General features: G+C 42.1%; 1 protein-coding gene across 5 annotated transcripts in view; it reads left to right on the forward strand.

Moving 5' to 3' along the window:
• Nucleotides 1-24,642, forward strand: part of gli2a (GLI family zinc finger 2a) — a 301,684-nt gene that overhangs the window by 205,158 nt on the left and 71,884 nt on the right. For all 5 annotated transcript variants that reach the window (XM_067987118.1, XM_067987117.1, XM_067987120.1 and 2 more), the window contains 2 exons: nucleotides 15,687-15,895; nucleotides 17,473-17,664. In XM_067987118.1, the coding sequence (XP_067843219.1) occupies nucleotides 15,687-15,895; nucleotides 17,473-17,664 (401 nt within the window). The remainder of the gene's footprint in view (nucleotides 1-15,686; nucleotides 15,896-17,472; nucleotides 17,665-24,642) is intronic.

A 24,642-nucleotide genomic window follows, 5' to 3' on the forward strand; every position in this document is an offset into this window, starting at 1 on the left:
CAGGGACATTTTTGCTACGTTAAAGTCTCTCTAGGAAGGGTTTGGGGAATATTAAGAAGGGAAGAAAGTAGCTAGTAAAATGAGAAATGGAATAACTAAACTAAATATCTCTGGGTTTTTGGTTTAGATCCAGTCCAAATGGATGAAAATCCAATTCTCTGTTGGTTTGTAAGGATCCTCAAAACAATGAATTTGAGCAGTCTCAACTGGACCATAAGTGGCCGTGAATCCAAAATGATAAAGCCGCCCTCAAATTGTGCCTGAAGTGGCACTGTCAGCAATTCTGCATAGAGAAACTTTAATGGAGTGTGAAAGTAGTTAGGTCACAGTGACACAGTGGAGTGGACTTATCTGAGATTGGGTGCATGAGCACTTTGTCAGTGTGATGCGAGAGATACTCTGTTATAATGGTGATCCTAGTAAGCCCTCACTAGTCTACTACAGCTTCCTGCACTTGCTTACAGCAGCAACAAAAAAAGCAACTACATGAAACGTCCTCCCTGGAACGCTCCCCTCCCTCCAGCAAGAGGATTCCTGTATGATTCCCAGAGACAGCATTGTGTGGGAGAGATGGGAGACTGTTGTATTTTAAGCCAGCTTTGGGAAAAAGGCAAAAAAAGGAGGCATCTCAGTGGGAATAATTGTCGCTGCAAGTGCAATTTCTGTGTAAAAATATAGCGTAGGATTTCACTACATAACTTCCCATGCTCTCATGCTTTGGCACTGAACTGATTTATTTTCTTCTGGTGGGTGAAATCAAAATCCCTAAAGCTTTTTAACTATAGATTGTGATTTATGGCATTTGGCAGGGTGGATCCACCTTTTTAGTAGTGGATGCACTCCTGTGACTGACTGTTCTATATTTGGGACCAGCAGGTTCTATTTTACCACCCAGGATGAGGTGACGGAAGCCATTGCCCTGACAGGTGTTCATTATCAATGATTTCTGCCAGTTACTTCTGCAGCCAACACACATGCCTTCTTACTGACTCAGGAGTCATCCCGTCTCCTCTTTTAATCACTGCTAGTCAATGTTCAAGTAGCGTCTTGTCAGAGTGGGAGGATCAGTTGTGGCTCAGTAATAAGATCTGCCAGACAGGTCTGATATTTGATAAATTGTACTGCTCACTTTGAAGGGTAGGATAATAAATTAAGTCTAATTGTTGAATGTTTCGTGCAGAACCTTGGTGTTTTGCTGTTGTTAGTTGTATTATCCATTACCGCTGCCAATTTTATTTTACCCCTGCTGAAAACTGTTTGATTTCACTATGATAAAGAAATCCCCACCTCCCCCCCCACTCCAAGGTCTGTCCACTAGAAATAATGAACCCCCTGCAATAGTGGGGGATGAGGATGAGGTTGAGGGAGTGAGAGGAAGGAGGAATGAAGATATCAATCAAAGTGCTGTGAATTTGGAGAACACTAATACCCTGGTCATATTGGGATTCTGGTTGCTCGCAGTCCAGAATGTCTCTGGTTCCAGTGCTGCTCTGATTGTGCCACATGTATGATCCATCCCTTGGGCCTGTTGTATTGCATACTTTAAATTTGTTTTACGAGAGGAGAGGGATAAACCCAGCAATTACAGGCCAGTCAGCCTAACATCAGTGGGTGGGGAAACTTTTAGAGTCAATAATCTGGAACAAAATTAATTGGCACTTGGGCTAATAAAGGAAAGTCACCACAGATTTGTTGGAGGAAAATCGTGTTTGACTAACTTGATTGAGTTCTTTGATGAAGTAATGGGGAGGGTTGATGAGGGTAGTGCGGTTGATGTTGTGTATTTGGACTTTCAAAAGATATTTGATAAAAGTACCACATAATAGACTTGTTGGCAAAATTAAAGCCCAGGGGATTAAAGGGACAGTAGCAGCTTGGATACAAAATTGGCTAAAGGACAGAAAGCAGAGACTAGTGGTGATAATTGTTTTTCAGACTGGAGGGAAGTATACAGTGGTGTTCCCCAGGGGTCGGTATTAGGACCATTGCTCTTTTTGATATATATTAATGATCTGGACTTGGGTATAGAGGATATAATTTCAAAGTTTGCAGATGACACAAAACTCGGAAATGTAGTAAACAATGTGGAAGATAGTAACAGACTTCAGGAGGACATAGACAGACTGGTGAAATGGGCAGACACATGGCAGGTGAAATTCAACGCAGAGAAGTGTGAAGTGATACATTTTGATAGGAAGAATGAGGAGCGGCCTTACAAACTTAATGGTACAATTTTAAAGGGAGTGCGGGAGCAGAGAGACCTGGGGGTTTATGTATACAAATCTTTGAAGGTGACAGGACAAGTTGAGAAGGCTTTATAAATAGAAGCATAGAGTACAAAAACAAGGAAATTATGCAAAACCTTTATAAAACACTGGTTAGGCCTCAGCTGGAGTATTGTGTGCAGTTCTGGGCACCACACTTTAGGGAAGATGTCAAGGCCTTAGAGAGGGTGCAAAAGAGATTTACTAGAATTGACCAGGGATGAGGGACTTCAGTTATGTGGGGAGACTGGAGAAGCTGGGGTTGTTCTCCTTAGAGCAGAGAAGGTTAAGTGGAGATTTAATGAAGGTATTCAAAATCATGCACGATTTTGTTAGAGTAAATAAGGAGAAATTGTTTCCAGTGGCAGAAGGGTCGGTAACCAGGGGACACAGATTTAAGGTGATTGGCAAAAAACCAGAGGCGACGTGAGGAGACATATTTTTACGCAGAGAGTTGTTATGATCTGGAATGCACTGCCTGAAAGGGTCATGGAAGCAACTTTCAAAAGGGAATTGAATAAATACTTGAAGGGAAAAAATTTACAGGGCTCTGGGGAAAGAGCAGGGGAATGGGACTAATTGGATAGCTCTTTCAAAGACCCGACATGGGCACGATGGGCTGAATAGCCTCCTTCTGTGCTGTGCCATACTATGATACTATCAATGCATTACCATGGTCACAGATGACAGTTCTGGGACTGGCCAGTTTCGAAAAGAACCAAATATTAGGCAAATTCAGAACTGTTCTAATTGGTAATGTGCAGCACAGTCCTAACACTTACAGCGTTTAAATCGGGCAAATAGCACAAACCATTCGCCACCATCATTATTGTCAATTACAAAGTTGCTGCTTACAGCACATTAACCGCACCATTTGTGGCAGACACAGGTGTTCAGCAAATAGTTTGCACCTCGTTAAGGTGCAATTACCTATTGTGCTTCTCGGTTATAGAGCCACATGGGGAATTCAGCTGATGAGAAGCTGGGTGAAGTTGACTGATCTCTGCAGACAGCAAGTGAGGAGCTCATGGTTCTCTCCCATGTCCCGTCAGTGTGAGAATCACGCAGAACATTACATGATAACGGTGGTGTACATTACACCAGGGTAAAAGTATGAGTAGGTCAGAATTATAATGCGCTGAGTTCCAGCAGCTCCTCCCATGTACATGATTAGTACAGGATAGTTCAGGTATAGTGAGCGACAAGGGAGATCAACGGGTTTTAAACAGAACTCTTTGAAATACTCGTTAAGGAAAATAATGTTCCGGTCAGGGTTATAAACAAACGACATAGATTTCATATAAACCGCCCGACATGTATAACAGACAGATCACACCAGCACCAACGCGCCCGCAATAAGTGATGGGGACTCTATTACTAAGGTTTGAAGTCCTGGGCCCCTCTATCTCAGGATCCCAATCATTTTAACAACTCTGGGAGTCACAGTCTAAAAATCCCAGAATTTTAGAATTGCCAAACATTTTGACAGTGAGGATGAAATTCATCCAACCACTAAGAACAACGCCTGTGCTGTTCCCATTGGTTGGTTGAAAAGGAGATGAAGCCGGACAGGGACATAGAGAGAGAGAGAAGCACTTCTGTCTGTTAATGAAACAAGCTTGTAAATGTTAAAGGAGGAGACAATAAAGTCAGAGACCTACAGCAGTAGTGCTAAATAACAATCCTGATCCCTGTCTGGGATCCTGAGATTTGGAAGATGAAATCCTAGGATCGTAATAGCCATCTGTGATTACAAACCCTTAGAATCATAGAATCTTACAGCAGAGAAGGAGACCAATCAGCCCATCATGTCTGTGCCAGTTATTTGAAAGAGCTATCCATTAATACCCACTCCCCTGCCCTTCCCCATAGGCCTGCAAATTTTTCCCTTTCAAGTATTTGTCCAATTCCCTTTTGAAAGTTACTATTGAATCTGCTTCCATCACCCTTTCAGGCAGTCCATTCCAGATCATCATAACTCGTCTCCCCTCTAGTTCTTTTGCCAATCACCTTAAATCTGTGTCCTCTGGTTACTGACCCTCCTGCCAGTGGAAACAGTTTCTCCTTATTTACTCTATCGAAACCCCTCATGATTTTGTACAACTTAGTACAACTGCGATGAAATTAGTGAACTGGCAAGGGGAATATAAAATTTAGAAAGAAAAAGAGTGACAGCAGTAGGGAAGCATCAAATTGCTTCAGTGCTGCTGGGCTGAGGTGAGGAGCAAAGGATATAAATAGTTAGGGTGGTTGGTTAGTTAAATTGGGGGGAAGGGAATGAATTCACTATTGGAAGATTTAAGCTATGGAATGAGGATCCTTGAAGCTGTGCCAGGCAGAAAGTTAGTGGGCTGTCTGCTTTCAGTGTTTCACATAATATACACAGGCAAGATAATATCTGAAAACAGATGAATAGAGTCAGTCTGTACTGCAATGTTAATCTGGATAACAACTCAGGAAATGAATTAGATATTTTATTTTTCAAATTTTGGGAGCTAGATTCGAAGTGTTTGATGTTTAATGTGCAGTGGTTACTAGAAGGAGGATGAGAGACTGTATAATGTTTATAACTTTATAATAATGTAAAGGAGTGTTAAAACACAATGAAAGCTGAAGCTACTCTAACTCAGTCAGAATCCTGTAAACTTCCTCCCCTCCCCCCAAGTCTGTGCCAAGTTAGCTGATCTTAGTTGGGGTGAATATAGGGGTGCTACCATTGGCCTCTGGTCTAGGGAGGGGGAGAAGTTAACTTGGGTTCTTGTTCATGATTACCATTTTACGACCCCTGCTGGGAAATATGTGTGTGAATATCAAGCAAAGATAGGATTGGGCTTGGCTCTGATGCCCCATGGTAAAATCCCCCGCTGACACTCTCACTGTCTAGGATGATGCATGAAAAATGCCACTTGATGGAGGTCATGTGAGGGGGAAGCCATAAAACTATCAGTAGCAGTTAGAGGCAGTGAGGTAAAACAAGGAATGGAATGGGTTCAACAGTGTGAGTCTTTCGAAATGATGTGGAGATGAATTAGATATTTTATTTTTCAAATTTTGGGAGCTAGATTCGAAGTGTTTGATGTTTAATGTGCAGTGGTTACTAGAAGGAGGATGAGAGACTGTATAATGTTTATAACTTTATAATAATGTAAAGGAGTGTTAAAACACAATGAAAGCTGAAGCTACTCTAACTCAGTCAGAATCCTGTAAACTTCCTCCCCTCCCCCCAAGTCTGTGCCAAGTTAGCTGATCTTAGTTGGGGTGAATATAGGGGTGAATATAGGTCTTTCGAAAGGTAGTATCCAACCTATGTTGTTGAGTTATTGCCTAATAGAGGTGGGAGGATGCTCGTGTGGAGCATAAACACCAGCATGGACCAGTTGGACCGAATGGCCTGTTTCTGTGCAGTACATTCTATGTAAATGTATGAAAAAACTCCCAGCCCAGGCAACCCTCCCCCCCCCCACCCCCGCTGCCCCTGTAGTTCCCTCTGTTATTTTACAGATGTATATCACAGAAAAAGAATGAAAGTGATTTTGCAGATTCTCTGTTCAAAGCTTGTTCTTAAAGATTAGCAAACATGAAGACAGTCAGTAAACAGTGTTGTGGTTGAGCCAGCGTTTTAAAAAGCCTGATAAGAACCATAAATACACTTGAAAAGATGTGTATTGAACATTGAGGCTAATCTCTTTAATCAGATTGGTAAATATTTTAAATGGAACATCTGAAACGGTAGCACTTCCCTTGCATTGAACAATCCACTTTTTATATTTCAGTCAGAGATGTGCAGCGAATAAACCAGTTACAACAGAGCTCAAATGTTTACTTTGTACAATAGCCTGCCTCTTCTCACTTTAAATACATGTGTGGACACTAGACGGGGTCAGATTCAGGTCAGCTGGGATGACCTGCAGAGTCGAATGGCTTGGCAACATTAACTTTCTAGGTTTACACTTGAAGAATGGGCTTTAGCGGGAAAATGGCTTTCATAAGCACTTTGAGAAACGAGGTCAAGTTTAATTCCCATTCAGTAATTATGGGTGTATATTGGGTTGTTGAATAAAGAGGTGACGTGTAGTTGGTACAGCTGTTTGCTTAGATACTACACAACTTCCAGCTACAGGCAAAGCCGTAAAGTGCTCAATGGGGCAATTTTACTCCTTTTTGTCCTCTACACAACTTTGGTGTTAGGTATGATTTACAGTGCAAGTTTGATTATCTGCCATTTTGCAGGGAACCCACTGGTGAATACTAAAATTGATGGATAAAGTCCCCCTACTTAAGTTTTTAGCTTTTGATGGGGCAATTTAGATGATCTAATCAAATTCCTAGAATGTACAGATAAGACCCATGTCTTTTGCAACTTAAAAATTGGATATATTCTTAAAATGTACAGGCAGCCTTGATTCCTGCTAGTCTCCTGATCCAAAACTAAATATCAGAACTGCATGGATAGTCACCCCCCCCAGGTACTGGAAATTCTGATAATTCTGATCCCGTTACCTCTGGAGTCCCCCATCCCTGTGCCCCTCCTATTTCTCATCTACATGCTGCCCCTCAGCAACATCATCCAAAAACACATCAGGTTTCCATCGCTCCACCTTGGTGGCTGTACCTTCAGCCGCCTAGGCCCTAAGCTCTGGAATTCCCTCCCTACCTCTCTCTCCTCCTTTACGACGCTCCTTAAAACTTACCTCTTTGACCAAGCTTTTGGACACCTGTCGTAATATCTGTTTATGTGGCTCGGTGACAAACTTTGTCCGTTAACACTCCTGTGAAGCGCCTTGGATCATTTTACTATATTAAAGGCGCTATAAAAAGGAAAGTTGTTGTTGCTGTAATACCTACTTATCCTACTGAATCAAGAACCCAGAGTCTATGAAAAGTCAATTTTTAAATGCTCAATTACATTTTAACTTGCCAGTGCAAAGCTAAGCCCCAAATACCATGAAAACCTGCAGATAATTGAAGGTGCTATGATGGGAGTGTAGATAATTGAGATTCCATTGTATTGGTTTCCGTTCTTAAGCTCCATTTACACTAGTGTCAGATTCAAGTACAATTTAAAAGTAGATTTTATACTAACACTAGCTCAGCGCTAAACAAGCCTGCTTTTTTGCTTTAAAGTGAACTTTATTTTAACAGACTTGAATTGTGATGGCCAGTTTAAATATTTAAATATATACATAAAGCAGGCTCTGTTGCACTTTGGTGTTAAAGCTTGCTTTTCTATTTAATGCATTGAAAATTTTGGTTCCATTTTTAAGCCTCCTTGTGCTTGGTTTGCAATGAGAGGCACGGAATTCAAGTTAGTAATTAGCTCAAAAACATCGAAATGCTGATGTGCGAATGGGGTGTCACCTTGATATTGGAGTTGGCCTGAGTGGCAAAGCAGGTTATTCACGTCAGCAACAGCGAAAAACTGCGGATGCTGCAAGTCTGAAATAAAAACAGAAAATGCTGGAAACGCTCAGCAGGTCAGGCAGCATCTGCGGAGAGAGAAACAGAATTAACATTTCAGGTCAATGACCTTTCATCAGAACTGGAAGAAGTTGGAGATTTAACAGTTTACAAACAAGTGCAGAGCCAGGGAAAGAGGCGGGATTGGGGGGGGGGGGGAATGGAAAGAAGGGAGGATAGAACAAAAGGGAAGGTCTGTGATAGGGTGGAGGGCAGGAGTGATTAAATGACAAAAAGGGTGATAGTGCAAGGCAAAAGGGAGTGGTAATCGGACAAGTAAGTTACTGGATGGGCTAAAAATTGATAAAGAGGAGGTACTAGAAAGGCTGGCTGCACTTAAAGTAGGTAGGTCATCTGGTTCAGATAGGATGCATCCTAGGTTGCCGAGGGAAGTAAGGGTGGATATTGCAGAGATACTGGCCATAATCTTCCAAACATCCTTAGATAGGGGGTGGTGCCAGAGGACTGGAAAATTGCAAATATTACACCCTTGTTCAAAAAGGGTGTAAGGATAAACCCAGCAACTACAGGCCAGTCAGTTTAACCTTGGTGGTGGGGAAACTTTGAGAAATGATCATTCGGGACAAAATTAGTAGTCACTTGGACAAGTGTGGATTAATAAAGGAAAGCCAGCACTGATTCGTTAAAGGCAAATTGTGTTTAACTAACTTGATTGATTTTTTTGATGAGGTAACAGAGAGGGTTGATGAGGGAAATGAGGTTGATGTGTATATGGACTTTTAAAAGGCTTTTGATAAACTGCCACATAATAGGCTTGTAAGCAAAATTGACGCCCATGGAATAAAAGGGACAGTGGCAGCATGGATACAAAATTGGCTAAGTGACAGGAAACAGAGAGTAGTGGTGAACAGTTGTTTTTCGCACTGGAGGGAGGTATACAGTGGTGTTCCTCAGGAGTTGGTACTAGGACCACTGCTTTTTTTGATTTATATTAATGACTTGGACTTAGGTGTACAGGGCACAATTTCAAACTTTGTGGATGACACAAAACTTAGAAGTGTAGTAATCAGTGAAGAGGATAGTAATAGACTTCAAGAGGACATAGACAGGCTGATGGAATGGGCGGACACGTGGCAAATGAAATTTAACGCAGAGAAATGCAAAGTGATACATTTTGGCAGGAAGAATGAGGAGAGGCAATATAAACAAAATGGTACAATTCTAAAAGGGGTGCAGGAACAGAGAAACCTGGGAGTATATGTGCACAAATCTTTGAAGGTAGCAGGACAGGATGAGAAAGCGATTAAAAAAGCATCTGGGATCCGGGGCTTTATCTGTAGAGACATAGAGTACAAAAGCAAGGAAGTTATGTTGAGCCTTTATAATACACTGGTTCAGCCACAACTGGAGTATTGTGTCCAATTCTGGGCACCGCACTTTCGGAAGGATGTGAAGACCTTAGAGAGGGTGCAGAAAAAGTTTACTAGAATGGTGCCAGGGGTAGGGGATTCCAGTTACATGAATAGATTGGAGAAGCTGGGGTTGTTCTCCTTAGAGCAGAGAAGGTGAAGTGGAGATTTGATAGAAGTGTTCAAAATCATGAAGGGTTAAGTAAATAAAGAGAAACTGTTCCTATTTGTGGAAGGGTGGAGAACCAGAGCAACAAATTTAAGGTGATTGGCAAAAGAACCAAAGGCGACATGAGGAAAAAGCTTTTTACGCAGTGAGTAGTTATGATCTGGAACGCGTTGCCTGAAAGGGTGGTAGAAGCAGATTCAATAGTGGCTTTCAAAAACAAATTGGATAAATACTTGAAGGGAAAATGTTTGCAGGGCTAAGAGGGAAGAGCGGGGGAATGAGACTAACTGGATTGTTCTTACAAAGAGCTGGCATGGGCTCGATGGGCCAAATGATCTTCTTCTGTGCTGTAACCATTCTACGATTCTGTGATTCTATGAGAAGATGGGTCTAGAGGAGCTGCAAATGGCAACAACAGAACCATTACCAGCAACTGCTATCCGAAAGAATGGGAGCGGTGGTTATGATCTGAAGTTGTTGAAATCGATGTTGAGTCCGCAAGGTTGTAAAGTGAGGTTATTCACATCGCTCTGGTGTCAATGTTGCAAATCCAATATTTTTTTGTGGAAAAGGAAATCTCTGTGCCTGTGTTGGGACTGGTGACTTGGTCCTGCCCTGGGACGAGAGCCAGATCTGGCTAATTCATTCGCGCCTAGAGAGATTGCATTGAAGGCAGGTTGGATGTTTTGTTTCAGTGCACAATCGCACTGAGCACTAAGCGCGGGGTACAGGCACCTGCAGGACAGGTTGCTGCCCTTCATTTATTTTGAAGACGAGAGGTGAGGTTATGCAATAGGAATGATCAGATAAAGGAAACATTCTACTCATAAGGCGGTTCCCTTTGAGACGTGTCTACCGTCTGTAACTTAATTAAGCCTTCTTCCAGTCCTGTCATTCATAAAACCATTACCATACAACAGCAGTGATTCTCATTCACAAGATTTGTACTGGAGGGTGGCAGAAATCTCAAAGTGAGAGAGACAAGTATTATTAAATGACTAATTATATAGTAGGCAATGCTGGTACAAAAGAATGAAGGAAGCAGTTTAGGAAGAGCAAGAACATTCATTTATTGCAAACTGTAAGTTCTCAGTGGCGCTCAGTATGTGGTACACAAAAAAAAAAGAGAGAAAGATCACGGAGGTTCTCACCAAGGTTGGAGTCGGATTTTGAAGAATTAAAGCCGTGTATTTTCTTACCGACTTTGTTCCATTTCCTTTCTCTTTCTTCCTATGTCAGCTTGTGTCATCGATAGTGGGCTGTTAACCCTCTAACGGAATTCCAACAGCCCCCTTTTAATCTGCTTTGAACTCCTGCTCGCAAGAAAAATGGGTTTTCATAGCATGTGCGCCCTGGCACTTGGGAAGGCGAGGGGCTGTCAGCGCACAAAGCACTTAAATTGTCAATTTATTGTGCTCGTTTCTTTTTTATCTCATTTTATTTTCCCGTTGCCAGACAAGAATTTATGTGCCAAGTCAAACAACAGCAGGAAATAAAATGGCATAGAACTGGCAGAGTGCCAGTTTTTTTTTGTAAATTAAAGTGTTTCTGAATCAAAGAACTGTTGTTTGCAAAAGGAAAAGAGGCTTCAATTTATTATTCGCAATTACTTTCCATTAAAAGTTTATTCAGATAAAAAAATAGATAGTGGGTAGGTTGCGGCAATTGGCTCTTATTCTGCTAGTATTTAAAGTAGCCCCCTGGCTGGTGCGTCTGATTCAAGAGTTGAATTCAGTGTTGAAAGCTGCACTTTAATACAAAAGATATTCATCCCAGTTGAAGTTTAGCCTTAGGCTGATGCCCAAAGAATCATGCCAGTGACTTTTAATGGGTAATAAATGCACCGCCCAGTGTGGTACTGTACTGCCACATACAGACCAAGATGTTTACACCTTTGATCCATGGTCTGGGCCGAGCTGTTTGGCCTCAGCAGAATGGTAGTTGGAATGCTGCAATTGGACTCGGTGTCCTTGAGGTGTGGGAGTGGGGGGGGGGGGGGGAAGGAGGTGCCTGGGTTACTGCTTTTGATCATTATCATGTGATCACTGCTTTAAAATGCATTTGAGAGGATGTTGGTCCAAGAGAGGATTGGAGTTAGCTCTAATTCCGCCCCCCCCCACCTCACAGTGAAATAACCGGTCAATGTTTAGTGTCTAAGTCATACATGAAGAACAGACACTTGGGTGAGGTGCCAGAGAACAGCTGAGATGGAGAAAATTGGGGAGGCGGGGGGGGGGGAGTTCTTAAAAAGCTGTTTCTAGTTTCCTACTTCTCCGTTCCATTAACTGCTCTCAGCTCGTTCCACTTTTCTTTCATTCTTGGCTTCGGTTTCTAACGTTTAATTTGATTTTCTATGGTTCTACAGTTTCAACTTTTAAACTGGTTTTCTGACAGTTTTTAAACTGAAGTCGATCTACCCATGTCGATCCTTGTTAATCTGCCCCCCATCTGCTTGTGGCCCCCAACTGCTTGTTTCTGTTTGCAGTGTGGGTTGAGTTACACTCCGTGGAAACACTGCAATCCCAAACTCAGAAGACCCCACCCTTCCCCCCACCCCAAACACAGATCCTCTCTTAAAATGCATTTACATACTGCCGTGGCATATCTGTTTTTTTTGGAATTGTGCGTAGAATCTTTCTGTCATTTCATATCAGCGCCTACCTTTACATTCAGAGAAGGTGGCAGTGCTATTCCCCGAGCAACATGACTGTACTGCACATCGGCACATGAGCGATTTCATCACCTTCAAATGATACCTTTCTATCAAGTTTGCCGTCATAGAGAAAGAAAATCTCCGCAACTCTTTAGCAGACAGAATCCCGCATTTTATCTCTGCAAGCTCTGGTCTAATAGCTTCCAGTATGTGAGCTCAGGTATTAATGAACATGGGTTTGCGCCTGGGACTGCGCACGCTGTGAGCTTCTGGTATGATCAGGAGGAGGCGCCAAGCGAAGGAAGGAGGGCAAGTCAGCCGTCGCAGACTGCTGTCACGCATTTTCCTCACAATCACCGACTGTGCAAAAGCCTGGAAGTAGACCTCTAGGTTCATTTGCTTGTCAGGAAATGGTGTCAGAGGTGGTGCAACCTAAAAAAAGAGAAGTGGGAAACTAATTTTAAAAAAGGGATGAGAGCTCTACATGAAGTGGGCGATTCTCATCTCCAGCGTAAATTGGGTGGGCTTCGTCCAACGACGTTGGTGGGAGGCCAAATCAATTTTCGTGGTCAAGTCTTATTAGAATTGAATAGGCGAGCTGCCAGCATTAATCACATACCTTATAAGTAGCTCGTCATTTGGGAGGGCGGGAAATCCTGTGGGGCAGATATTGATCATGGGCCTGCAGCAAAACCTTATAAAGAGGAGGGTTGGAAAGATCGTAGTGGGTGGCAGGTAGGAGTTCAACAGAGCAGCTTATTTAAACATCTCCAACAGTGAAAGAGCAAGCCCAGCAACAAGGAGTTGAAGTTAAGGAAGACTTAAGGTTCAAAACTCCCACGGAAAAATGAGCATCATCCTTGCTTCCAACCTTCCCTCACTGCAGCTAATGACCCCTTTAAATATCGTTGAAAATGGCCGCCTCCTGATCTGTATGGCCCATGATTTATGGGCAAGTTGTGGAAGTAGCAGTGGCTGAGTTGATTAATGTAAAAATCACGTTGGGGTCCTAGCTGCGTCATTTGACCTCCATTTCAATACTTTAATTAGGCGGGCACAACAGCCGCCTAAATCGAAGTCCTGCCGAAAGTCGGAACAGGTGAACCTCCAGCAGTAAGATGGCATTTTTTTCTTGCAGTTTTCGTCCTTCTCTCGCCTGGTTTGCAGGTGTAAATCATTCCCAAAATCTGGTATTTTATTAAAATGACTCTTTAACCGGTAAATGCATTGTCAAATACCTAGATTACATTTGTATCCTTTCGTCACTTCTCGTATCACCTCTCCGTTGGATGTTGGGGACTCTTCCATGACAAGGCAGAGAAACTCCCAGTTTAAAATGGGAGACAGGCTGTGGTGCGGGGCGGGGGTTGGGGGGGGGGGGGGGTTTGTGAGTGGCAAGATTATAATCACTGTTGAACAATTGGTAATGTAATACTGCGGTGTGTATGGTCCATCATTCAGAAGAAAAAAGGCTGCAGCTAAAGGACATTCTCTTGTGTTTGAACAGCAGCAGCTACCTGTGACTAATGGTGCTTTTTCCATTTAAAACCTGTAGCCGATGGTAAACACAGAGTTATCTCCCCGCCGGCTAGAGTGAATAACATAAACCTGCTGATTTTCCTTTTGCTTTGGCGGTCGCAGAGAGGCACTTATTACTGGGTCTTAGGAGCCGCTTCATGGTTTTTGCCAGCTCCACTTCTACCCAGTGTTGACAGACTACTGTGCCACATGGAGGTGTAAATGGGGGAGAGTGCCGCTCTCCAGCAACCAATATCATGGAAGAAAGTTTTCAGCTAAGCGTGGGTACTTGGCTTGGGTCAGTGGTAGAACCTTCACCTCTGAAGGTTGTGGGTTCAAATCGCAACCCACAGACTTGAGCGCATAACTTGGGCTTTTTCAGTGTGGAGCTGAGGGAGTGCTACAGTGTTGGGGGTGTTGTCTTAAGGATGAGACATTAAACCAAGATCCTGTCTGCCTGTTCAGGTGGACGTAAAAGATCACACAGCACCACTGAAAGAAAAGCAGGGGCGTTCTCCCAGTGACCTGGCCAACACTTATCCCTCAACCAACACCACCAAAACCAGGTCATTCATCTCATTCCTGTTTGTGGACCTTGCTGTGCACAAATTGACTGCTGCATTTGCCTACATTACAACAGTGACTACACTTCAAAAGTAGTTCATTAGCTGTGAAGTGCTTTGGGATGTCCTGAGGACATGAAAGGTGCTATATGAATGCAAGTTCTTTCTTTCTAAGTCTGTGAAGCACTGCTCATCTCTTTAAAGTGAACCATTGGTGTAAACTGCTGCCAGTAACTTTAATCTTTATCATTCTTATATTGGAACACGGGCATCTTGGAACCATTAAACGTGATGACCAAGTTAGGGTGCACTGTTGCAAAAGGAGGCAGGAAGGCATTGCAAACTATAGACAATGCATTGCTTTCTCAAAGGAAAAACAAACACACATCACCCCTTATTAATACTAACCCGAAGAAAGGATAAAGCCACGTGATCACTTCTATCAGGCCCCATTAGCAACGGAGGTAGTGTTTGTCTTTTCTGCATGATCGAGCTGTGGATTTAAGTGATTCTGCTACCTGTTGCTTTGAAGCCCTTCTGTCAGATTGATGAATGAGGTGTTTTGGTGAATTAGTTCAGCTGAACTTTTCAGATCCTGTGTTCACATCAGCTGCAGCTTGAGCAACACGTGTTGCTGAGAGTTTTATTTTATTTTGGGTTCCCTCCCTCTGATGTTCTCCTCTTTTCTCTTCTCTTCTGAAAGCCATTGCTAGAGATGCTCTGGTTACAACTGGAAAGGTAAAAGTGGAACCAAGCCACGGTAGCCCCACTGAGCAGGACAATGGAGAAGAGACGTTGGAAGAGATGTGTGGTCGACCATGTCAAAAGCTGCAGAGACGCCGAGGAGGATGAGGAGGAATAATGTACCATGGTTATAGTCACAAAGGATGTCATTTGTGACTTTAGTTAGGGCCGTTTCAGTACCAACTTTGAGCTGGTCCATTCATTTCACCGGCGAGCTGTCCTTCCCGTGCACCTTTCAGATGAGCAGGGCAACTGGTAGAGCAACTTCTGGATTTGCGCGTTTGAGTGCGCATGCTTGCTCCCTGGAAGTTGCTCTTCCATTTGCCCTGAAATAATGGTGAGCTCTGTTCGACTCTCCATTATTTTTTTGGAGCAAATTCCGGGCCATTTTTTTCACGTTGGTATTTTCCTGGCAAACTAAGCATGCAGTTATTGGGGGGGGTCCATAAAAACTCAAACATTTGTCTAGCTAAATGATGAGGAATGTGTATTAAGGAATCACACGGTCTGCATTGTGCTAAGAATGACATTGCTTTGCAACAGTAAACTACTGACCTTTGTCCCAGATTTCCAGCTGCTTTGAATCAAGATGCACAATGTAAATATGAATTTACTCAGTTAGATCACAGCGGAAACTCAGCCTCCTGTCAGCTTAAGAAGTACCAGCTGAGATCCAGCTTAAGTTGAATTAAACATTAAACTACGGGTTGGTTTCTTGCTCCATCCCACTTTGGCCAGCTTCATATCATAATGGACGTGAGTGGCACATGGTAATTTAATACAGTATGGCACATGTCCCGGTTCAAAGTAGCAGTGTGTGTAAACATTCAGATCAAATTCAGTTCATATCAACAGACCCAAACTGGTATCCATCTGCAGGGTTCTCAATGGGCGTGTAAATGTAAAACCAGCTGAACTTTAAGGAATATTGTGCTTCTGTCTCCTCAGGCCTCCTGCCTTGACTGGCAGCCCTGTCTTCTCTGACATCTCCCTCATCAGGCTCTCTCCTCATCGGAATCCAGTGGGCACAGGGGAGTCTCCTTTCAGCCCGCCCCATCCTTATGTCAACCCCCACATGGAACATTACCTGAGGACCATGCATGGCAGCCCCACCCTCTCCATGATCTCAGCAGCAAGAGGCCTGAGTCCAGCTGATGGTAAGCCTTGCTGTTTTCTTTGCCCAAATAACCTTACCTAATGTCTCAAAATGTCTTCTCCAAGATATAAAGTACATGCATTATAAAAGGCAGCATCGTGTTTCATTTGTACAATTGCTTTTAATTTTACCTGTATGATATGAGCTAAAGCGATGGTCACTTTGCAATCACTGACGGTTGTCCTGTTTTCAAACATGGCTCCCAAGTTGTATACTCAATCTGCATTTAAGTAAGGTGCATGCGTGCAAACAGCAGATGTAGGGCTTTATTTTCCTCTCTGTGTAAAACTTATGAAAAATCTTTTTCCTAAATAATCATTATGAAGAATTGATAGTTCAGTGAGACAATTGTCTTATAACTTTGCTTACACAGGAGAATGCACCTCGTTGAGCAGAAGGCAAGAATTAATAATAACATTGGGTAGTAGGTAATTGTAATAAAATAGAACTGCAAACAAGCAAATCAAGAACTCCCAAAATGTTAACTTATAGCCAGTATTGCTTTATTATACAGAGATGCAAAGTTGATAATATTATGTGATTAGTTATATAAAGATACCTACTTGAAGACTGGATGCTAATAGTAGATGGATCACAGAATTGTCTGTTTGGCTATTCAGAGTAGAAAATGATTTAGCAGTGGTTCATGAAGGCTATTCTGATTCAGAAAAGAACATGAAGTTTAACCCCTTGAATACTGAGTGTTCAGTGTAACATTCAAAATTTGAATCTGCTTACCTGTAAAATGATCTTCCAAAATTTCTAATGCTAATAATTGCTACATTGATAATGCAACTGCAGGTTTAAATCACTATCGGTGTCTGCACAATTAGACTGTGATTAGTCAGTCAACAATGTAAGGGTTAAGATTGTGTTACCACATCAAGAGGAATGAACCAGGCATACCGGAACTCGCGAGCTTTTCTAAATGAGTGAAAACATTGGAATCCTGTTGTGTCTTGTCTGAGGTGCAAGTTCTATAGAAAAGCTGCTTTAGCCCCTAGGGGGTTAAATTAACTATTTAGCTTTGTGTTTAAACTAGATACTGAAGCAAGTGATACCAAACGCAATGCCTTTAGCTTGTAAGTTTTAAAAATGTATGTATATTGTGTGCCTGCACAAGTGAGTGTATTAGAGCATACCTGTGTATATGGAAGCATGTGTGTGTGAGTGCACATATGTGAATGTACATATGTGCATGAGTATGGATGTGACTGCACACGTGTAAGTCGATGAGTTTCATTGGCTTTGAAGATTAAAAATCCCTAGGCTGACATTAGATGTGGAGTTGACATGATTCCAGTGTTTCTATCTTTCCTGCTGTGATTTTTTTTTTCTCTCCTTCCTTGCTGAAGGCATTCGGTGCAGTCAGGGTTTGTTTATGAGTTTGAGGAAACACTGGAATGTGGAGGCCCCAGCTCGCTCAGCTCTTTTCTACACAAACACGCCCAAATTACCGTCACTGAACAGCAGCGATAGCTTCCATCTGGTTAGCAGAGGGATGTCTGACGTCAGTGTAGAAAATCACAAAGGTTTTTTACAACTTTAGGAACGGGTATCTTGTTTTCTGCCCCGCAGTTCCACACGAGCACTTGAAGGATAGAGGTCTGTTTGGCCTGCCTCCTCCCCCACCAGGAGCTAATCCAGCTGAGTACTACCATCAAATGACCCTAATGGCCACTCATCGAAGCCCGTATGGTGACATCCTCATGCAGACCAGTGGAGCAGGCGGTGCGACGCACATAACAGATTACATCAACCCTGTGGACAGTAAGTACTGTTGGACTTCCTCATTTTCATTCTTTTATCTCAGGGATCAGGAAGCCCACTGCTGCTCAGTGCAGGAGTTTCACAGCAAAGTTTTTCAAGGAAAGTCATTACGAAAAGAGTGCAGTTATGATTATACCTGTTAACCCTGTGAGAGCTGCATGTCTGCCCTGCATTGCAGACAATGAGGGATCCTCAATGCATTATATTCCAATTACACTTGTGCCTCTCTACTTTGGTTTCATTTAATCTGCAACTTTTCTTTTCCCCAGAATAAAAATTTTTCCAATACTTTTTTCCTCAAAACTTAAGACAAATATTTCGCGCAATCTTCCAGTCGATGGAAAACAAAAACACTTTTCCGTTCAAATTTAAAAGATTTATTGGCAACCCTAGTGTTAAAAAAAAATACTTGATTATCAGTTTTTAATGTATGTGCACTTAATCTTGTGTCAAGTTTTGTACCATTTACTTTGAAGTTGCATTTTGCATAAATTTTAATGTATTACAAGTTAGCACAAAACCTAACAAAAAAATGCAGCCGCTCCAGAACAAAGGTCCACAGTCCTTTTGATAGACATCTGTATATAATGTAGTTTGGTTTGAAAACTTCCTCCACTTTGTGTGGTGAAAGGTAACTCAGCAACTAGCATTTTCTAATAATAGAGAAACTTGTGCAGATAAAGCTAGCTCCGCCCTGTGGGCTAGTCGCTTCCTATATTCCGAGGGGCCAACGCCACGTGCAGTTGCACTGTTTACAACTAACTGTATTACACCAAGCACTCCAACTTCCTCCCCCCAAACCATCTGGGCCTGGAGTCGCTAACAGCCCAAAACTGAGAGCAATTAGGATTTATTCCGTTGAAGTGAGGATGGCATTCTTGGGCTTCTAACAGCCCCGTTGAGTATGTGTGCAATGAAAAGATTGCCTTGGAGGCGAACTGGATACGACTGAAAACTCTTTAGACTGGAGTGTTTAATGAATAGAGCCAACAGACGCTGACAGTCACCCTTACTATTGAAAAAGCCAAGGGGAGGAAGTCTTGAGTAATGCTGGAATTTTACACATTTTTCTGGTTTTCTTGTTTCATATTTCTAGTTCGGCAGAGTGTTCAAAGAAGGAACGGTGCACAGACCTGCTCTTTGTCTTTTATTTTTTGTTTAAAGGATGTGTGTTGTGCAGAATGTGTGCAGCTCAGACTGAAATCATACCGTGTCGAGGTCAGGAGCCACAAGCTTCCAGTTTTTGGTTAAATCACGGATTCCAGACGATCCATATTTTGTAAAATGTGCTGGAAGTGTGGATGCCCTGGGCCCAGCCCTCACTGCGAATTTTTCATATACTGTATGTGGATTGGTTTTTAATTTGCTACCACCTCTGCTGGGAGTGGGGGGTTTAGGGAGGGCGAGTGTTATATGAAAGTGCTGTATGTTTTTCTCTCAGTTGTCCTAACTTGTCTAGTTAATGAGTTTATAAAGGACCCTTCCGAAGACTTAGCGAGTAAATGCATTACTCAGTGTGGTACTATGCTGTGCCGACTAGAACGATGTCAAGTCTGATCCCTGGTCTGTGATGAGTTAACTGAGCTCATCAACAGTCGGGATGCTACAACTGGCCTTAACATCCTCGGGCTAGGGAGGGGAAAAAACTTGGGCAGAATTCCTAATCCTGATTTCCTACATTACAACAGTGACTACACTTCGAAAAGTACTTAATTGGTTGTAAAACGCTTTGGGAGGTCCTGAAGTCTTGAAGGCGCTACATAAATGCAAGTCTTTCTTTTTATGATCGATATTCAGTGAGCCCAGCTGGAAATGCACGTATGGACACCAAGTGAGGTACATAATTGGGCTCAATGTTGATGCACTTCACAGCCAAATAGTCAGCCTACACTCACTATTTCGGATCGCAAGTGAAGAATCGCCATTTTGGTGAGGTAAAGGAGGGCGGTTGGTTTGCTGGGAACCATACCTCACTATGCAACAAGAGGAGAGAACATTGGATGGGGGAGGCGGAAAGAAGAAGCAGGCATTGGGAATGGTTCACGTGCCCTGTTCATATATCTGAAGGAAGTGATGCTTCTACTCAAATGACTTGAAGATTTGCAGTCTTTTGAACAAATTTGATGTGTCCTTTCTTTGTCAGACACTGGGATGTTTATATGAGTGGGTATCCATGGAACCATAACTCATATGCCATTTGTACATCAAATGGGATACGAGTAATGGCTCCTAAGATACCCATTCATGTAAACATCTCAGTGTCTGACAAGGCGAGGACGCTTATCAAATTTGACGGGTGATTTATCTCTCATCGTCACTGGGGTCCAGGTTACACGAGCATATTGGGAACCAGCAGTTCATTGGGCCCACCCTCTAAACATTCTGTACATTAAGTTTAACTCAGTATGTAACTAAAATTAAAAACAGCAGACTTCAGATGGGATGCTTCCCCATGGAAAAGCTGTAGGGATTTAACCGTGACCATGCCAGTGAAAAGGCTGCTTCTGCCCAAGAATCCTATTTAGGTCCCATCAGAAAATCTCTGTACATTCAAATTGCCACAGAAGAGATTCTATGCTCTTTAACAGTCGTTTTCTTCAGATGATTGTTAGATAATCGGGCTATGATGTGAGGGTGCAAAATGCTGACTGTAATGCACTTAATTTTGTTTTTATCAAAAAAAAGTGAATTTCTGCTTCTGTTTGACGGGATGGATCAAATTTAAATATCCAATCAGATTATTTTTTTTTTGTATACATCTTTCCTGCCAGGTTATGGGTCACAGGGTCAGAGTTCAACATTGAAGAAGCCCCTAATTTGGTATTGAATGGCAATCTCAGCGAGGCCACGCAATGGCTGGATTTGGGAAATGGAAAAAAAAATGTCACACCAATGCCATAGGAGGTGTGCTGTTGGGGCAAAATAGAGGGAGCTTTACTGTGCATTTGGCTATATTATACCCGACCTGGGAGTTCTTGATGCTGACATACGTGCCTCTAATGGGAAGAATTCCAACCCCAGACTAACGTCCTCCAACATGATGGTCACCAAAAAAAAGTGTTTAAGCTGAATTTCGCTTTGTGTTTGACTGGATAGTTCAGATTTAAATATCCACTCAGATTATCTGTGTTTTGCATAATCATTGCCTGCCAGGTTACAGGTCACAGGCCAGAGTTCAAACTTTGAAGGGAACTGATAGCCCTGTCCATCTGGTCTATATCTCATTTTTTCCTGGCTCACATGAAGAGCAACTCAGGGATTAGATTCTGCAGGACGTTCTGTACTCAGCAAACTTCTGGCTGGAGGATCAGCATGAGAGAAAAGTTGAATACTCACCTTCACTGTTCTTCCCATGACCCAGGAACTGAAGAAGGGGCGTTGTTCCCGCACTGGGGAGCTTTCAGGCAGGACGAGATCTTGGAACAATCTTCCCCCTGAGCTGACCGCCTGTTGGTCACCATGGCAGCAGATGATGTAACAGAATGTTTGCAGTGCTTTTTTTAAAAAAAATGTTTTTTATTAACTGTTTATAAAAATAGCTCAGACTATTGCCATTACAATAACACTGATCACAGCACGTTGTAAAAATGCTGTAAAGCTCCATTTAGGATACAGTATACACTGGGATTACCTCTTAAAAGTTAGATAAGAACAAGGAATGAGATGAACTCACCTTCCATGGACCCTTTTCAAACAGAAGGATAGAAACATATTCCACATGGATTGAAATAGAAGATAAAAAAGGATTGATCATACTAATAAGGGTATACTACAGACCACCTAATAGTGGAAAGGAGGTAGAGAAAGAAATATGTAAGGAAATGTGTGAAATGAGTAAAGGACATAGAATAATAATCATGGGAGATTTTAACTATCCCCAAATAAGAGGAGGTAGGTAAAAGGGTACAGGGAATGGAGTTTTTACAATGTGTGCAGTACTCCTTTCTTGCCCAGTATGTAAAAAGCCCAACAAGAGAGGAAGCAGTGCTGGATCTATTAATGGGAAATGAACCAGAACAGATAAGCGAAGTAGGCATAGGGGATCAAGTAGGCAATAGCGACCACAATATAATAAGGTTTAAGATAAAGTTGAAAAGGATATAAGTAAGATAAAGAACAAAGTAATAAATTGGAAAAAAGCTGATTTTTAGGGGATGAGAATGGAAGTAGGGAAAATAAATTGGAAAAATTTACTGATAACCAAAGAAATAGAACAGCACTGGGAAACATTTGAAACGGTGATCAGTAGAGTCCAGGAGAAATATATTACACTAAAAGCAAGAACAAACTAGCCAGGAATGATGCACCATGGATGAATAAAGAAATAAGGGCAAAATTGAAATTAAAGAAAAAGGCGTACACTAAGCACATAGACAACAAAGGAGAGGATGACAAAGGGAATACGAAAAGGTTGGGTAAGAAGTTTAAAAAAAAATTTGGAGAGCAAAGAGAAACTACAAAATTAAATTATCAAGAAATATAAAAAGAAATAGTAAAGTATTCTACAGACACACAAATAACAAAAGAAAAATCAGAATAGGGATAGGGCCACTAAGGGATATATGAAAACTCATAGGTAATGACAGCAAAATGGCAGAAATGTTAAATAATTACTTTGCCTCAGTTTTTACCAGGGACTAACATGGTGGGCATGACATCAGAAGAAGAGATCAAAAAAGATATAAAGACATTTAAGTTAGAAAAGGGGGAGATAATTAATAAACTAATCAAACTTATAGAGGATAAGACCCAGGTCCAGACGGATTCCATCGTGAATATTAAAAGAAGTTAAGGCGGAGATAGCAGAGGCACTATTACATATATATAAAAACTCATTGGAAAAGGGAATAGTGCCAGAGGACTGGCAGACAGCTAATTTTATTCCTGTATTTAAAAAGGAATATAGAACCAGTCCAGGGAACTATTGACCAATTAGCTTAACATCGATGGTAGGAAAGATAATGGAATCCTTACTCAAAGACGTAATATAGAAACATCTAGAAACCAAAAATATAATAAAGAATAGTCAGCACAGATTTCAGAAGGGAAGGTCATGCTTGACCAACCTTATTGAATTCTTGGAAGAAGTAACTGAAAGGGTAAACAAGGGTAATGTGGTAGATGTAATATATTTGGATTTTCAAAAGGCCTTCGGTAAGGTACCACATAGCAGATTCAAGACTAAGATCAGAACATGTGGAATCAGGGGACAAATAGCAGAATGGATAGCAAGCTGGCTATAAAACAGAAAACAGAGAATAGGAGTTAAAGGTAGTTACTCAGACTGGCAAAAGGTGGGAAGTGATGTTCCAAAAGGATTGGCGCTGTGACCACTGTTCACCATTTACATAAACGATTTGGACTCGGGAATCGGAAGTACAATTTCAAAATTTGCGAACACCACCAAATTGGGGGGTATAGTTAATGCCAAGGAGGACTGCGACAAAATACAGGAAGACATTAATAAACTTGCAGAATGGGCGTGTAATTGACAAATGAATTTCAATATAGATAATGGGAGGTATTACATTTTGGTAGGAAGAATAAGGGGGCCACATACTGCTTGGATAATAAGAGTCTAAATGGGGTAGAGGAGCAGAGGGATCTGGGGGTACAGATACACAAATCACTAAACATAGCCACGCAAGTTAATAAGCCCATCAAAAAGGAAAACCAAGCTCTGGGGTTCATTTCTAAAGGAATAGAATTGAAAAGCAGAGAAGCCATGTTAAACTTTTATAGAAGCTTGGTTAGACCACAATTGGAATACTGTGAACAGTTCTGGTCTCCATATTATAAAAAGCATATAGAGGCATTGGAGAAGGTGCAAAAAAGATTTACTAGGATGAAACCAGAACTGCTTATACTTATCAGGACAGATTGAAATGGCTGAGGCCCTTTTCTCTAGAAGGTACTTAAGATTATGAAAGGGTTTGATAGGGTAGACATGGAGAAGATGTTTCCACTTGCGGGGGAGACCAGAACTAAGGGTCATAAACGTAAGATAAATCTAATAGGGAATTCAGGAGAAACTTCTTTACCCAGAGAAGGGTTAAAATGTGGAACTCGCTACCACAAGGTGTAGTTGAGGCGACTAGCATAGATGCATTTAAGGGGAAGCTAGATAAACACATGAGGGAGAAAGGAATAGACGGATATGCTGATAGGGTTAGCTGAATTAGGGAAGGAGGAGGCTCGTGTGGAGTATAAACACCGGCATGGACCTGTTGGGCCAAGTGGCCTGTTTCTGTGCTGTACATTCTATGTAAAAGTGCTCATTTCACAGCCCAGAGATAAGGAGAGGCCTAACATAAGAACATAAGAAATAGGAGCAGGAGTAGTCCATTCAGGCCCTTGAGCCTGCTCTGCCATTCAATCAGTTCATGGCTGATCTTCGACCTCAACTCCACTTTCCCGCCCGATTCCCCTAGAGTCCAAAATCTATCCATCTCAGCCTTGAATATATTCAACGACTCAGCATCCACAGCCCTCTGAGGAAAAGAATTCCAAAGAGTCACAGCCCTCTGCATGAAGAAATTCCTCCTCATCTCAGACTTGAATGGCCGACCCCTTATCCTGCGACTGTGCCCCCTAGTTCTAGACTCTCCAGCCAGGGGAAACAATCTCTCCGCATCCACCCTGTCAAGCCCCCTCATAATCTTATATGTTTCAATGAGCTCACTCTCATTCTTCTAAACTCCAGAGAGAATAGGCCCATTCTACTCAACCTCTCCTCACAGGATGACCCGCTCATCTCAGGAATTAATCTAGTGAACCTTTGTTGTACCGCCTCCAAGGCAAGTATATCCTTCCTTAAATAAGGAGACCAAAACTGTACGTGGTACTCCAGGTGAAGTCTCACTAAAGCCCTGAAAAACTGTAGTAAGACTTCCTAACTCTTGTACCCCAAACCCCTTGCAATAAAGGCCAACATGCCATTTACTTTCCTAATTGCCCGCTGTAGCTGCATGCTAACTT

The sequence above is a fragment of the Heptranchias perlo genome, chromosome 7 (assembly GCF_035084215.1).
Source record: "Heptranchias perlo isolate sHepPer1 chromosome 7, sHepPer1.hap1, whole genome shotgun sequence".
Taxonomy (NCBI): Eukaryota; Metazoa; Chordata; class Chondrichthyes; order Hexanchiformes; family Hexanchidae; genus Heptranchias; species Heptranchias perlo.